The following is a 16,446-nucleotide window of genomic DNA, read 5'->3' as shown; positions in this document are numbered from 1 at the left end:
AAGATCAGAGTATCTGACCACATTTACACCATGCTTCTGTTTGGCAACAATGAAATGGGTTCACGAAATTTTCACAACCCTTACCCCATACCCCCAACCCCCACACCATCCTGCCCAATTCCCTCATTGAGACTGCTGCCAGTTACCATTTATCACTGTGCTTATATGGTTATTTTTTCTTATGTCAAGCCCACTTCCCTTATTTATGTTGCCTGCCTTCTGGACATTTGAATTCTGGGAATAGTTTAGAGATGATGGCAGGAATCATCAGAAATTCCTCCCAAATCACAGGGTAGGGAACATATTGAGAAGTAGGGGAGTGGAGACACATATAAGAGAGAAAAGGTTTGGGGGATCAGTTAAGCAAATTATCATTCTTGCTAGTGAAATGTCTGGGGGACAAAAGGCACACCCCAAAATATTGTCAACATTTAATAGAAAGAAGTGCAAATGTCTTCAGGTAAGTGTCTTTTGTAATGAAATATGTAAAGGTGGAAGAGAAAATAGTACAAAGCCTAGAGACCCTCAGCTCTAGGTATAGAGACAATCACTTTTCAATGAAGAGTCATGAATGTCTATGTAATTGAGATGAGAATTCAAACATCCTCAGTCACTCAGAAGAAAACAAATTGTGAAAAGTAACAAGTAGAATCAAGGCAAGGCCAAAAGCTAAACTCACCATATGCATTTCTCAAGAAAAGCTCACAGGAGTTCTTAAGCCTACCAAAGATGGTTCCTAACATCTTTGGTCATAGAGACCAACTCTTCTTCTCATGATTCTTGTGTTTCGTTGCCACCATCTTCTAAAGTGTCAGAATTATGCTCATAAATAACAGAGGTAGATCTCCCAGATAGTTCATCATAAATTTCTTCATTTTTGGCAATTATCTTTTGCCTATAAAGAAAAGATTTATCACTATAGAGGTGAAGGGTAGAAAGGGATATAAGACATCTGGGAGGCAGAGAAATGTGGTTTTATTCCTTCACTGGCTGGGAGTGGTCTCTTTCAATATTTGCAGTGATTTTGAATTTAGGGAGACATGGAATTTGGATTACCACATTCTCATATGAAGAATTTACAACAAAATTAACACAGTGAACAATTTCCCTTTGCTAAAGTATTGACCAAAAGTTACTTCAATTATCTAAGATGCATCTTCAGGTAACAGTATAATTCCTGACCTGAGGTTGATTTTCATAGGAACCAAATGCAGCTGCATCTAAAGGTAAACTATTGAAACCTAAGTCCCATGTAAAAAAAAGATACCAACAAAAGACTCTTTAATGGGGCTTCCCTGATAGCTCAGTTGGTAAAGAATCCTCCTGAAATGTGGGAGATCTGGGTTCAATCCCTGGGTTGGGAAGATCCCCTGGAGAAAGGAAAGGCTACCCACTCCAGTATTCTAGCCTGGAGAATTCCATGGACTGTACAGTCCATGGGGTCACAAAGAGTCAGACAAGATGGAGCAACTATTATTCTTCATTAAATAGAGTAGGGAGGCCAGAAGGGGGAGCTCTCATGCCCTGAGATGGTAGCAGAGCCCAAAAGGAAGAAACACTCCTCTTGTTTTCTAGTAATAACTCAGGCAGAGAAAAGTCACGGACTCTGTTTACTATAGCCTTCCCCTATTACTTTTTCCCCTCTATAAAAGCATTCTTTTCCCCTTGCTATGTGGGACCTTGCACATGGCTTGCCATATTTCAGTTCAGTTCAGTTCAGTCACTCATTCATGTCTGACTCTTGTGACCCCATGGACTGCAGCATGCCAGTCTTCCCTGTCCATCACCAACTCCCAGAACTTACTCAAATTCATGTCCATCAAGTTGGTGATGCTATCCAACCATCTCATCCTCTGTCGTCCCCTCCTCCTCCCCCCTTCAATCTTCCCCAGCATCAGGGCCTTTTCCAATGAGTCAGTTCTTCACATCAGGTGGCCAAAGTATTGGAGTTTCAGCGTCAGCATCAGTCCTTCCAATGAATATTCAGGACTGATTTCCTTTAGGATTGACTGGTTGGATCTCCTTGTAGTCCAAAGGACGCTCAAGAGTCTTCTCCAACACCACAGTTCAAAAGCATCAACTCTATGGCTCTCAGCTTTCTCTATAGTCCAACTCTCACATCCATACATGACTATTGGAAAAACCATAGCTTTGACTAGACAGACCTTTGTTGGCAAAGTAATGTCTCTTCTTTTTAATATGCTGTCTAGGTTGGTCATAGCTTTTCTTCCAAGGAACAAGCATCTTTTAATTTCATGGCTGCTGTCGCCAACCACAGTGATTTTGGAGCCCCCCAAAATACTCTCTCACCGTTTCCATTGTTTCCCCATCTATTTGCCATGAAGTGATGGGACCAGATGCCGTGATCTTTGTTTTCTGAATGTTGAGTTTTAAGCCAGCTTTTTCACTCTCCTCTTTGACTTTAATCAAGAGGCTCTTTAGTTCTTCACTTTCTGCCATAAGGGTGGTGTCATCTGTGTATCTGAGGTTATTGATATTCCTCCCAACAATCTTGATTCCAGCTTGTGTTTCATCCAGCCCAGTATTTCACATGATGTACTCTGCATGTAAGTTAAGTAAGCAGGGGGACAATATACAGCCTTGACATATTCCTTTCCCAATTTGTAACCAGTCTGTTGTTCCATGTCCAGTTCTAACTGTTGCTTCTTGACCTGCATATAGATTTCTCAGGAGGCAGGTCAGGTGGTCTGGTATTCCCAACTCTTGAATAATTTTCCAGTTTATTGTGATCCACACAGTCAAAGGCTTTGGCATAGTCAATAAAGCAGAAGTAGAGGTTTTTTCTGGAACTCTCTTGCTTTTTCGATGATTCAACAGATGTTGGCAATTTGATCTCTGGTTCCTCTGTCTTTTCTAAATCCAGCTTGAACATCTGGAAATTCACAGTTCATGTACTGTTGAAGCCTAGCTTGGAGAATTTTGAGCCTTACTTTGCTAGCATGTGAGATGAGTGCAATTGTTCGGCAGTTTGAACATTGCTTGGCATTTCCTTTCTTTGGTATTGGAATGAAAACTGACTTTTTCCAGTTCTGTGGCCACTGCTGAGTTTTCCAGATTTGCTGGCATATTGAGTGCAACACTTTCACAGCATCATCTTTTAGGATTTGAAGTAGCTCAACTGGAATTCCATCACCCCCACTAGCTTTGTTCATAGTGATGCTTCCTAAGGCCCACTTGACTTCACATTCAAGGATGTCTGGCTCTAGGTGAGTGATCACATCATTGTGGGTATCTGGGTCATGAAGATCTTTTTTGCACAGTTCTTCTGTATATTCTTGCCACCTCTTCTTAATATATTCTGCTTCTGTTAGGTCCATACCATTTCTATCTTTTATTGAGGCCATCATTGCATGACATGTTCCCTTGGTATCTCTCATTTTCTTGAAGAGATCTCTAGTCTTTCCCATTCTATTGTTTTCCTCTATTTCTTTGCATTGATCACTGAGGAAGGCTTTCTTATCTCTCCTTGCTATTCTTTGGAACTCTGCATTCAGATGTTTATATCTTTCCTTTTCTCCTTTGCCTTTCACTTCTCTTCTTTTCTCAACTATTTGTAAGGTCTCCTCAAACAAACATTTTGCCTTTTTGCATTTCTTTTTCTTGGGGATGGTCTTGATTACTGCTTCCTGTATAATATCACAAATCTCTGTTCATAGTTCTTCAGGCACTCTGTCTATCAGATCTAATCCCTAGAATCTATTTCTCACTTCCACTGTATAATCGTAAGGGATTTGGTTTAGCTCATACCTGAATGGTCTAGTGGTTTTCCCTATTTTCTTCAATTTAAGTCTGCATTAGGCAATAAGGAATTCATGATCTGAGCCACAGTCAGCTCCTGGTCTTGTTTTTGCTGACTATACGGAGCTTCTCCATCTTTGACTGCAAAGAATATAATCAGTCTGATCTTGGTATTGACCATCTGGTGATATCCATGTGTAGACCATGTTCGTAGACCCCAAATTGAAATTCTTTGGTGATTCCAAAAAACCCCATCATTGCTGGAGAAATAACTGGCCATCTATTTGTTTGACGTCAACATTTGGTGGCCGATACAGGGGCCAGAGGTGATCCTCAATGGCTCTGGGACTGGTGAGCAAACAGTTGCGGTGCTCACAACTGAGCCCATTGAGTTCACTGTTTTTCTCAATGACCCTGGAGTTTGAAGGTATATCTTTCACCTGGATCTGAACCCATGCCCTCTTTTCTCTCTGACTTTATTCAGAATCTCTTTTAAGGTTTTATGTTTCTGGTTAAGGCCTTGTTCTATTTGTGAGTACTCATTTGGCACTTGGGTGTGATTTTGTGATTGGACTGTTTCAACGAAAGCTGGCTGAGAAGCTGTCAGCCCTTTACTTTGGAACGGGAGCTGCTTCACTGAAGCTGAAGCTGTTGGCCCCTTCCTTTGGAACACGGGCTGTTTCCTGGAAACTGGCTGAAAACCCTCTGGACTGGCTACTTTGGGATCAAGCTGTTTCATTAGAACTGGCTGGTATTAGCTGGCAGGCTGTTTGAGCTGAAAGCTGTTTAAATTGAACTGTGTGAGCTGTCAGTTATTTGAAAATTATTCTTTTATTCCAGAGAGAAACCTCTGAGAAAATGGAACCCTGTTACCTAGATATTTTGAAATCCCAATCCCAGCGATTCCAACCAGTTTAATGTTTAGAAACTGTGGTCCTCAAAACAAAACAGAAAACTGTGGTCCTTCCTCATGTGCATTTCTAGCTGAATGGACTAGTGCAAATCAAAGGCAGGTTAGGATCTCAATAGCCATTATGGGGAGCTTTTGAAATCTCCAAACTTAATTTTCTTAAAACCAAATTAGACAACAATAATTCAAAAATTTCCAGAACTGAGTGGAATGCTTATTTTTGAGCCTGGTAAATGTCATCACGAGTCTAAAATTGCCTCTCTGCAAAAATAAGATTTTTAAGGTTAACTGAGGCAAATAAATAATTAAAGAAAGATAAAATGGTCGCTGAAACTGCTGGATCGTCTTCCTCGGCCTCTTTGTCTCAGGCTCCATCTCTGTTTCTAGCCTGAGTCTCTTCTTTGGCTCTTCGTGACCAGACTCTGCCTCTGGCACCATCCCCTCCTTCCCTTCTATGCTGCTTACACTTCCTTCATATCCTTTGCTCCGCTATAGTAATTCCTTTACTGAACTTTCCCTTCTTTCGGAAATTCTCCCCACTCCCTCTTCCTCTGAACTTGTCAGAACCTGTCCCTTTAAAATTAAGCAGTCTGAGAATCCAGATCCTTAATTTCTCATACTCCTTGGACTAAAGCTGAACTGTGAGCCATGGTCAAAGATTCAGAGTAACCAAAGAGCCTCACAGATTTGCTTAGGAGTTTACTATAGTCATTCAAACTTACTGACCTGGTTTCTCTAACTTATATAGTTCATATATACGCGTGTTGGGGAAGGCCAGTCTCAGTATTGGATGAAACCTGCTAATTAAGAAAATCCTAACAGATCTCAAAAATTACAACCAGGAGACCTACTAACTTATATGGCTTGAGTAACCTCTAGGTGACTTCATCACATGATTCCTAGGGCTTTTCCAAAGCCTGTTGATTAGAAGAAAATTCAGGCTTGCACATAAAAATGTAACAAACCTGTTCATGACAGATTATAATTGACTTCAGATTGTTTTTAAAGAAAATTCTGGTCCTCCTAAAGAGTTTGATTCTACCCAGGAAGCTTTTAACTCTACTTATTAATGGGTTGAACTGAAATCTTTCCCTGCTAAAAGGACCAGATAGAATGGTAAATTTACATCCACTCCAGATTTAGTTCATTTGGCAAACCAGCTCTCTGACACTCATGGATGAGTCACCCATAAAGAAGACCACCAAAATTCTTATCTTCAATTTCACAAGATTAAATTTCCTAAGCCAGACCAGAATCCTCCTAGTTTCTCCTGTTATTGCAAAGAGCCAGGACATTGGAAAAGAGATTTTACAGAGTCTAGCACTTCAGGTTGCTTCAGCCCTCTTAACCAGCCTTTCCAACATCCTTTCAATTCTCAGTGATGGGGCTTCAAGGAACTCCAGGGGCTCTTCCCAATCCTCCCTCCCAATTGGCTTGAAGAAACTTTTCTTCAAGTTGGGGGTGAATCTCTTTCAGTCCTAAAAGACATCAGAGCCACACTCTCAGTGCTCAGCAGCTCTACAATAAGTGGCCCCTGCCTCAGAGTTCCAAAACACTTCAGAGAGTGGGGAATCTCTAATGAGCCCTAAGAGGGTCCTGTCTCTGCACTTACTTCCTTTTTTTAGGTCCTTTGAGACACATGTCCCTTTCTCCTTAGTTCCCCCATCTCTACCCATTTATTAAGCTGAGACTTCTTAGAGAAGTTTCTTGCTGGAATTTCTTTCTCCTCATATAAAATAATTCTAGAATTTGAGTATAATCATCAAAGCAGCCAACTAGGTGAGTTAAAAGACCCTGTGACATCTTTTATTTGCTCCCTCTCTCATGGAGCAAAAAAAAGCTTATTCTGGAAACATTGATCATCTGTCCTTCCTGAATCAACTACTATCTTCCTTATGGGCAAAATCTCCAACTGATATTGGCAAAATTTACAGTGTACTTGCCATCAAGATATTCAAATAGATCCCTCAGAACCTCTTCCTATCATTAATTAATACCCCATAAGTAAAGAAGGCCTTCAAGGCATAAAGCCCTTAACAGAAAATCACAAGGCTCAAGGTCATGGATTTAAAAATAATTCTCAGTCGCAAAACTGAATAAACCCAGAGAGTGTCAGAGAAACCTCATATGTTGTTTTGCATTAAAAACTAATACAGGAAAGGGAGAGGGGTCTCCCAACATCATTTTAAAAGTGCTGACCTCAGAAGGTAGCTCCTGTGGCCAGCAAATATCCCCCTGCCTTGACTTCATGAAGGAATACCTAGGTTCATTCCCACCCATCCCTCACCCATCACCACACAACATGGAACCATAGTTCCCTGATCAGGGATTGATCCCAGGCCCCCTGGAGTGGAAGCATAGAGTTGTAACCCCTGGGCTGCCAGGAAATTCCTACATTCACTTTCTGAAGACAATTCAGCCACGTCTTTTTGAGCAGCATCGTTCATACCTTAGATGAATGTTTTCTTCTGTCAAGTGGTGTATGGTGTACTTAAACTTGTCTTCAGCTTCAGTAAGCTTGATCTGGAGTGTTTTCTCCAGAGTTGCTACCACAGCTTTCTGAAAGACAGGTACATTTTAATAGCCATCTCTCCTAATTTAGAGTCACCCATGGCAGAGCTACATGGCAGAGGGTTCCTCCCTCCAGCTCCCATCCCCACTCCAGCCAAGATTCACCTCTCTCTGGAGTTCCATCTGGGTCTGGTAGAGGGTTGTGTTAAGTGATTCTAGGATAAGAGCTTGAGCATACAACTCTTCCTCTATGACCTGGGTGAGAAGAAATTGTTTCAGGACACTGCACTGATGTCTACCCATTTATCCTCTTGTTCAGGACATTTGGATTAGAATGTGAAGGCATCGACTTTAGCCACTCCTTCTCCTGCTCTGTTACTATGCCCTGTTCATTCTACTCCTCTATGTCTCACTAGTCTATACCCCTCTCAACAGCCTCACTGGTACTGCCCCAGAGCCAGCCCTCACCAGAGCTCACATGGGTTGTCAAAATAGCTACCATTATCCATTCATTAAACAAGTATTTATTAAATATCTAGTATGAATTACAACTACATGACTGTCTAGAAAATGCAGAACCGTAGAGACAGTAAAAAGACCAGTGGTTGCCAGGAGTTAGGAAGGGGAGCAAGGAATGAATAGGAGGGTGGAGGATTTTTAGGGCAGAGACACCATTCTGTATGATGCTGCAGTGGAGACTGCGGGACATGATGCATGTGATAAAACCTATCGGATGCAAACTGGCGTGCCAGCTCCCGTATACCAGCTGCTGCACTGTACTACGTGCTTCTCGAGGTACTGTACTGTAAGATTAAAAATGTTTTCTTTATTTTCTGTGTTTGCTTGTTTTTTATGTACATATTATTTGCATGAAAGGTATTACAAACCTATTAGAGGACAGTACTATATAGTCGATCGTGTTAGTTGGGTACTTAAGCTAACTTTGTTGGACTTTTCAATGTACTCTCAGAATGGAACTTATTCATATGTAGGGACTTACCATACAATACAAAGAAAGAATCTAAGGTAAATTGGATTTTAGTTGATAATAATGTATTGAAATGGATTCATCAGGGGGCTTCCGGGTGGCTCAGTTGTAAAGAATCTACCTGCCAATGCAGGAGACGTGGGTTCTAGCCCTGGGTCAGGAAGAGCCCCTGGAAAAGGAAATGACAACCCACTCCAGTATTCTTGGCTTGGAAATCCCATGGACAGGGCCACTGTCCATGGGGTCCCAAAAGAGTCAGACATGACTGAGAATGCATGCACCATCACTTTTATTGCAATGGCATTGGGCAAAGCACTGTACCAGATCATTTGGCATTCTTTCATTGAATAATAAATAAAATTTATTTATTTTTTTTGAATTATTTATTTTGAATTTATTTGAATTATTTTTTTGAATTATTTATTTCATTGAATAATAAATAAAATTTATTTATTCATTTAAAAATTTTCAGTTTATTGGTTGTCTGTGATACGGCAGGCACCATTCTAAGAACTGAGGATTAGTGGCAAGGAAAGCAGCAGACAAAATGCCTGCCTTCCCCGAGTTTATCAGGTTGAATGGTTATAAGTCAGCGTGGAAAAACAAAACAGAAAAAAGGAAGTGTCAGGCAGGCCGTTGAGGCTTTAAGGAGAGCAGCCTCTGAGAAGCTGGCGTTTGGAGAAAGACAGGGAGGAGGTGAGGAAGTGAGCTGTGTGGATATCTGGTAAAGAGCTTTCCAAGAAGGGAAAACATCGAGTGCAAAGACTCTGAGGTGGGAGAAATCGGGCCTGTTAAGAAACAGTAAGCGGTCCAGTGCCACTGGAGCTACATGATGGTGAGAAGGAACGATTGAGACGGGGCAAGGGGAAAGAACCCCCAGCAGACAGAACCCCCTAGACCAAAACAGGACTGGGGAAATTCAAGTTTCCACCACGCATGTGTGTTAGTCACTTCAGTTGTGTCCAACTCTTTGCGACCCCATACACTGTAGCCTGCCACGCTCCAGCCAGAATATAAAAACCCTTTTAATACACAGAGATTACTCAGCAGTGGGGAAAAAAACTAGCCCTAGATCAAGACTGCTTTAATTTTGCCTAACAAAGCTTAAAACCAAGGCTTGAAAAATCAAACTGTTTCCAAGTAACTTCTTTTTTTAAAGAAATGGCTCTGTGTGTGTGTGTGTGTGTGTGTGTGTGTGTGTGTGTGTGTGTGTGTTTTAGTTTTTATGATTTATTCAGCTGTGCTGGGTCTTTGTTGCTGCAAGGCGGCTTTCTCGAGTTGCAGTGAGTGGGGGTTACTCTCTGGATGCCGTGCGTGGACTTCTCCTTGCTGGGGCATCTCTTGTTTCAGAGCACGGGTTCTGGGGCTCATGGGCTTCAGCAGTTGTGACGTGTGGGCTCAGTAGTTGTTGGCCCCTGAGCTTAGGGCACAAGCGCAGTAGTTGAGGTGCACGGGCTTAGCTGTCCCTTGGCATGTGGGATCTTCCTGGGGAAGGGACTGAGCTCCTGCCTTCTGCATTGGCAGGCAGATGCTTTACCACTGAGCCACCAGGGAAGCCCGTTTCCAAGTAACTTAACTGAATCCCAGAACAAAGGCTAATGGTACTTAAAGGAGTACAAAAATATTCAGCACCTAGTAAGGTAAAGGTCACAATGGCTGGCATCCAATAAAAAAATTAAGCAAGAAAATATGACCATACTTGAGGAGCAAAATAAATCAATTGAAATAGACCCAGAAATGACACAGTGATAGGATTAGTAGTCAAGCTCATTAAAGCCATTCTCACAGCACACTGAGTCTACCTCATACCAGAGTCCACCCCTTTACCTTGAAGGACATTATGACTGTTTGCCCAACAAAGCCGAAGTCCTGTCTGGGCTCTACAATGTCATCCCATGCTTTCAGAATGGCTAATCTTTTCCCAAACGGGTCCATTCTGGATTCAAATTAAATTCACAGTGGAAGAAGAACCACGAGGCAGTTTGTGGGTTTGAACAATTTCCCTTCTGATATCTCCTTTATGGAAGTGCTATAATTTGTTCCAGAAAAAAAGTTCCTAGAGAGGCTGTGGGGGTGAGGTAAATACACTCAGAGTTTTAAGGAAAGGCTTGACGTCAGAGTTCCCAAGAGGCAGTATTGTACTTTTCAGAGTCTGATGGAAGAATCTGGCATCTTACTGTTTAAAGCTCACTTGTTGTTAAAGCCTTGTGAGAAGTGGAAGGCATTTAACACTGAAGATCTCACAGTATATTGCTCATATATTTGTTCAGATCTTGCTCTAAAAAGACAGCAATGGCTTTCTTTTTTCAGATAGTTCTAAAATCCTTTTTGACAGTGAATCCAGCAAACTCAGCTTTGTGTGTATGTGTGCTAAGTCACTTTAGTCATGTCTGACTCTTCGTGACCCCAAGGACTGTAGCTGGCCAGGCTCCTCTGTCCATGGGATTCTCCAGGCAAGAATACTGGAATGGGTTTCCATTTCCTCCTCCAGGGGATCTTCCTGACCCAGGGATTGAACCCGTGTCTCCTGTGGCTCCCGAACTACAGGCAGATTCTTTTTTTTTTTTTTTTTGCATTTATTTTTATTAGTTGGAGGCTAATTATTTTACAATATTGTAATGGTTTTTGCCATACATTGACATGAATCAGCCATGAATTTATATGTGTTCCCCATCCCGATCCCCGCTCCTGCCTCCTTCTCCATCCCATCCCTCTGGGTCTTCCCAGTGCACCAGCCCTGAGCACTTGTCTCATGCATCCAGCCTGGCTGGTGATCTGTTTCACCCTTGATAGTATACTTGTTTCAGTGCTCTCAGAACATCCCACCCTCACCTTCTCCCATAGAGTACAGGCAGATTCTTTACCGCTGAGCCCTGGGGAAGCCCTAACTCAGCTTTAGCTCTTTTGTTTTTCAATGGTTTGGGGGAAATTATCATAGATTCCATTTTATTGAGAGTGTATCATTTTAGCAATATATTTGTAAGAGGCTAATTCCACAGGAAAAATGAAAAAACTTACCTCTTTTGTCTTTCTAAGCTCCTCTAATTGCAAGGTATCCCTTTCATGTTGTTTTAAGAGCTCCTAAAAAGAATTTTATTTAGAAAAGGTCAGCAACTAGGGTTCTGGCACTTCTTTCAGAAAATTAAGAAAGCCAGAATAGGATTCAGGAGTGCAATATTCACCAAAGCTCAGATGTTGCTTTAATAAAGCATGCATTATAAAGTAGTGACATGACATGTTGAAGTTAAATGATGAAAATCTTACTCAGACTCAACCTTAGTGTATCAAGAAATATTAAAAGCAATCATATTTTCATTAAAGGGTTTTCTTTTGTTAGGGTACAGATTTAATACTGTTAGATATCCTATTTTCCACAGACCGAGCTTTACATTCATTGAAATCCCACTTAAAATACCACTAGGGTTTCTTGACAAGATAATTATAAATTTTATATAGAAATTCAAAGGCTGCAGAAGAACCAAAATAACCTTGAAAAGCAAGACCAAAGTTGGAAGATTTTTTTCTCCCTGATTTTAAGCTACAGAAATTAAGACATTGTTTTGTTGGCCTAAATATAGACAGATAGTTGAATGGAGCAGAATGGAGAGTTTTCCCCCTACCTCCTCAAATACAACAAAGACATCAAGGTAACTTAATGGAGAAAGGGACATTTTTTTCAACAAATCATTCTGAAACAATGAATATCAATATGGAAAAGATGACCTAAGATCTTTAACTTGTTCCATACCAAATAAATTATTCAAAATAGATCACAGAATCATAAATGCTAAAGTTATGAAACTTTTTAAAAACTAGAATATCTTCATGTTCTTGGAATAGGCAACAGTTTCACAGGGGACACAAAAAGCTATTATCAGACGAGGAGAAAGTCGATAACCAACTTTTCATCGAAAGTAAAACCTTTGCACGTGGAGAGACAATGTGAGCAAAATGAAAAGGCAAACCACAGAATTCCCAGCATGTATATCTGACAAAAACTGTATTCATAGTGTAAAAAGTTCTCCTACATACCAATTATAAAAAGGTAAATAACAATTTTTTTTAACTGGCAAAAACTTGATCCAAACTTCACAAAAGAAGACATATAAATGGTCCAATAAGCATATGAAAATTTGCCTGACATAATTAGTCATCAGGGAAACTAAAATAATAATGAAATAGCACTTTATACTTATTGCTGAGCTGTGCTATGCTCAGAGGCTTCTGTCATGTCCAACTCTTTGTAATCCAATGAACCGTAGCCTGCCAGGTTCCTCTGGCCGTGGGATTCTCCAGGCAAGAATACTGGAGTAGGTTTCTGTGCCCTCCTCCAGGGTCATACCCATTGAAATAGCCAAAATTAAAAGATCGGCAATACTCAGAAATTCCCTGGCAGTCCAGTGATTAGGACTCCACACTCACTGAGGGCCTGAGGGCCTGGGTTCAATCCTTGGTCAGGGAACAAACATGCATGGTGCAATCAAAAAACAAAATTAAAAAAAAGCTTCTTAAGGAAAAGACTAGTAATATTAATTGTTGATGATATAGAACAACTGGAATTCTCATATAGTTGAGATGCAAGAGAAAAATGGCACAACTTCTGTGGAAAATATCTTAGTACTTTGTTGTAAAGTTAAACCTATCCCTACTTTAGAGTTCAGTAACAACACATCTAGGTATATACCCATGAGAAAGGAGAGCATAAGTCTACAAGAATAGTTACACAAGTTACTTATCGAAGCTTTGTTTGTAAAAAGAAAAAAATAGAAACAACCAAAATCTCCAAAAACAGAAAAATGGTGAACACATTGTGTTATATTCCTACAAAGAAATACTACTGTGCAATAAAAGGAAGAAATTACTGATACGAACAATGAACGGATAAATTTCACAGAAATAACTGAGGGGAAAGAAGCTACACAACAAAGCACATATAGTGTATAATTCTATTTATATGAAGTTTAAAAACAGGTGAAACTAATCTATCGTTGTTTCACCTGTTCACTTGCTCCTTGGAAGAAAAGTTATGACTAACCTAGATAGCATATTAAAAAGCAGAGACAATACTTTGCTGACAAAGGCCCGTCTAGTCAAAGCTGTGGTTTTTCGAGCAGTCACGTATGGATGTGAGAGTTGGACCATAAAGAAAGTTGAGCGCATGGAAGCAACCTAGATGCCCATCAGCAGACGAATGGATAAGGAAGCTGTGGTACATATACACCATGGAATATTACTCAGCCACTAAAAAGAATTCATTTGAATCAGTTCTAATGAGATGGATGAAACTGGAGCCCATTTTACAGAGTGAAGTAAGCCAGAAAGATAAAGACCAATACAGTATACCAACGCATATATATGGAATTTAAAAAGATGGTAATGATAACCCTATATGCAAAACAGAAAAAGAGACACAGATGTACAGAACAGACTTTTGGACTCTGTGGGAGAAGGCGAGGGTGGGATGTTCTGAGAGAACAGCATTGAAACAAGTATACTATCAAGGGTGAAACAGATCACCAGCCCAGGTTGGGTGTATGAGACAAGTGCTCAGGGCTGGTGCACTGGGATGACCCAGAGGGATGGGATGGAGAGGGAGGCAGGAGAGGGGATCGGGATGGGGAACACATGTAAATCCATGGCTGATTCATGTCAATGTATGGCAAAAACCACTACAATATTGTAAAGTAATTAGCCTCCAACTAATAAAAATAAATGGAAAAAAAAGTTTAGTAAAAATGAAAAAAAAAGAAAGAAAGCTGGGTGCTGAAGAATTGATGCTTTTGAATTGTGGTGTTGAAGAAGACTCTTGAGAGTCTGTTGGACTGCAAAGAGCCAAACCAGTCAATCATAAAGGAAATCAGTCCTAAATATTCATTGGAATGGCTGATGCTGAAGCTGAAACTCCAATACTTTGGCCGCCTGATGCAAAAAACTGACTCCTTAGAAAAGACCTTGATGCTGGGAAAGATTGAAGGTGGGAGGAGAAGGGGATGACAGAGGATGAGATGGTTGGATGGCAACACCACCTCAATGGTCATGAGTTTGAGAAAGCTCCAGGAGTTGGTGATGGACAGGGATGTATGGTGTACTGTAGTTCACGGGGTTGTAAAGGGCTGGACATGACTGAGCGATTGAACTAGACTGAACTAAATCTATAGTTATATGAATAAAAAGAGTGGTTGTCTTGGGGCAGGTTTTGAGGTAGATAGGGGTTAGCTGCAAAGGGGCACAGGCATGCTTTCTGGGTTGATGGAATGTTCTAGGTCTTGATTTGGATGTTGGTTACATGGGGCTTTCCTGGTGGCTCAGATGGTAAAAAAGCTGCCTGCAATGCGTGAGACGTGGATTCCATCCCTGGGTTGGGAAGATCCTCTGGAGAAGGGAGTAGCTACCCCCTCCAGTAGTCTTGCCTGGAGAATTCCGTGGTCAGAGGAGTCTGGTGGACTATAGTTCATGGGGTCGCGAAGAGTTGAACATGACTGAGCAATACTTGACTTCACTACATGGATGAACATGTTTGTCAAAACTCATCAAACATGAGTTGTACGTGTCCAGACTTGCTCAGGATAGTTTGCAACACTGCAATTTCTCTTCAGTTACAGTCAAGGGTGAGAATATCATTCAGACTGATATTTTGGCCAATAGGGAATTGTGGGCTTTGTATATGTTTTAACATTCTATTATTTCCTATAAATTACAATTTTCATTCCAATAATCCTGTGGTAAGATTGTCTAGATAAAGAGTCCTAAAATGACAGTCTGCTTGCAGAAGTTTCCAGGGAAGCTGGAAAAGGAGGACCATACCCCCCAAAACAAAGAGTCTGCCTCATTACAGAGGCACCCCTGCGAACTGGACATCCCACCAAGACTGCACATTCAACCACTGATATGTTTGCACTGAGTTACCTCCTTCTCCTGATTGAAGTTCTCAAAGATAGCTGTGTAGGACTCGCTTATTTTCTTCCTTTCTTCTTCTGATTCTAACTCAAACTTTCTGGTTATCTTATGTTCTGTGGAGATGAGGAAATCACATATATGGGTAAATGTGGGAAAAATAGACCTCAAAGAAAACCAGAATATCTGAAGATAGTAGAAATTCCAGACTGGGTCAAATGCAAGTTCCTTTCAGCCTGGTGTTTAACCTCTGACGCTCACCTGGAGATGCCTGAGAATGAGGTGAATATGGTGATGGTTCTCCATCACATCAGCTGTATGGGATTTATTTCTAGTGCATGCAAGTTTGCTAAGTTGCTTCAGTTATGTCTGACTCTGTGTGACTCTAGGGACTGTAGTCTGCTAAGTTCCTCTGTCCATGGGATTCTCCAGGCAAGAATAGAATACTGGAGTGGGTTGCCATGCCCTCCTCTAGGGGATCTTCCCCATCCAGGGATCAAACCTGTGTCTCATGTCTCTTCCATTAGCAGGTGGGTTTTTTACCACTAGTACCACCTGGGAAGCCCCTTATTTTTAATACCTCTGGTTCTTTTTGTGTAGTTTATTTTGGATCCGTTACTTGTTATTTTGTCCGTTGCCTCTGCTGAAGTAATCGCTATGTTTTCTTGGATACTTGAATCCTAAAATACAGCTCTTGGTTAACATGACTTTTCCAGCAATAAAATGTATTCTTCACTTAGCCCTGAGGCAGAGCTAGGCTTAAATCATTTTGAGGGGCTGGGAGAGCTGCCAATAGAACTGTAATACTAAACAGGATGATGGACAGGTGAAGGTCTCATGCAAATCTCTTCTTCAGCATCATGGTGCTGGGTTTGGGTAGGGAGGCGAACCCTGGGATCACAAGATAAGTCTGGACTGAGGTACACTGTGAATGGCTAAAGTCTGGTCTTCCAAAACCGGTTGTAGCATCTTAGCATAGACTTTGACAACATGGCATCATTGTAGTATGAGTAGCTGGGAGTCTGGGCAATGACCTGGGCTGCTGCTGCTGAGTCTCATCAGTCGTGTCTGACTCTGTGCGACCCATAGACGGCAGCCCACCAGGCTCCCCCGTCCCTGGGATTCTCCAGGCAAGAACACTGGAGTAGGCTGCCATTTCCTTCTCCAATGCATGAAAGGGAAAAGGGAGAGTGAAATCATTCAGTTGTGTCTGACTCTTTGCAACCCCGTGACTGCAGCCTACCAGGCTCCTCCGTCCATGGAATTCTCCAGGCAAGAGTACTGGAGTGGGGTGCCACTGCCTTCTCCAACACCCTGGGCTATGCTACACCAAGATTCCAGGAATGTCTCAAGCAGGAGCAGCCCCCATGTCCCATTCCCTAGC

At 41.4% G+C, this 16,446-nt stretch overlaps 1 protein-coding gene across 1 annotated transcript in view; it reads right to left on the bottom strand.

Moving 5' to 3' along the window:
- Positions 1 to 47: 47 nt before the first annotated feature.
- The window catches only part of FLACC1 (flagellum associated containing coiled-coil domains 1), a 29,658-nt gene continuing 13,259 nt past the window's right edge, over positions 48 to 16,446 (bottom strand). Inside the window, exons 10-14 of the mRNA XM_065927700.1 lie at positions 15,075 to 15,178; positions 11,187 to 11,249; positions 7,346 to 7,435; positions 7,119 to 7,228; positions 48 to 895 (exon numbers count right to left, since the gene is read on the bottom strand). Of these exons, the coding sequence (XP_065783772.1) occupies positions 772 to 895; positions 7,119 to 7,228; positions 7,346 to 7,435; positions 11,187 to 11,249; positions 15,075 to 15,178 (491 nt within the window). The 3' untranslated portion in view covers positions 48 to 771. The remainder of the gene's footprint in view (positions 896 to 7,118; positions 7,229 to 7,345; positions 7,436 to 11,186; positions 11,250 to 15,074; positions 15,179 to 16,446) is intronic.

The sequence above is a fragment of the Muntiacus reevesi genome, chromosome 3, assembly GCF_963930625.1.
Source record: "Muntiacus reevesi chromosome 3, mMunRee1.1, whole genome shotgun sequence".
NCBI lineage: Eukaryota > Metazoa > Chordata > Mammalia > Artiodactyla > Cervidae > Muntiacus > Muntiacus reevesi.
This window is presented reverse-complemented; position numbering and strand designations above follow the sequence as displayed.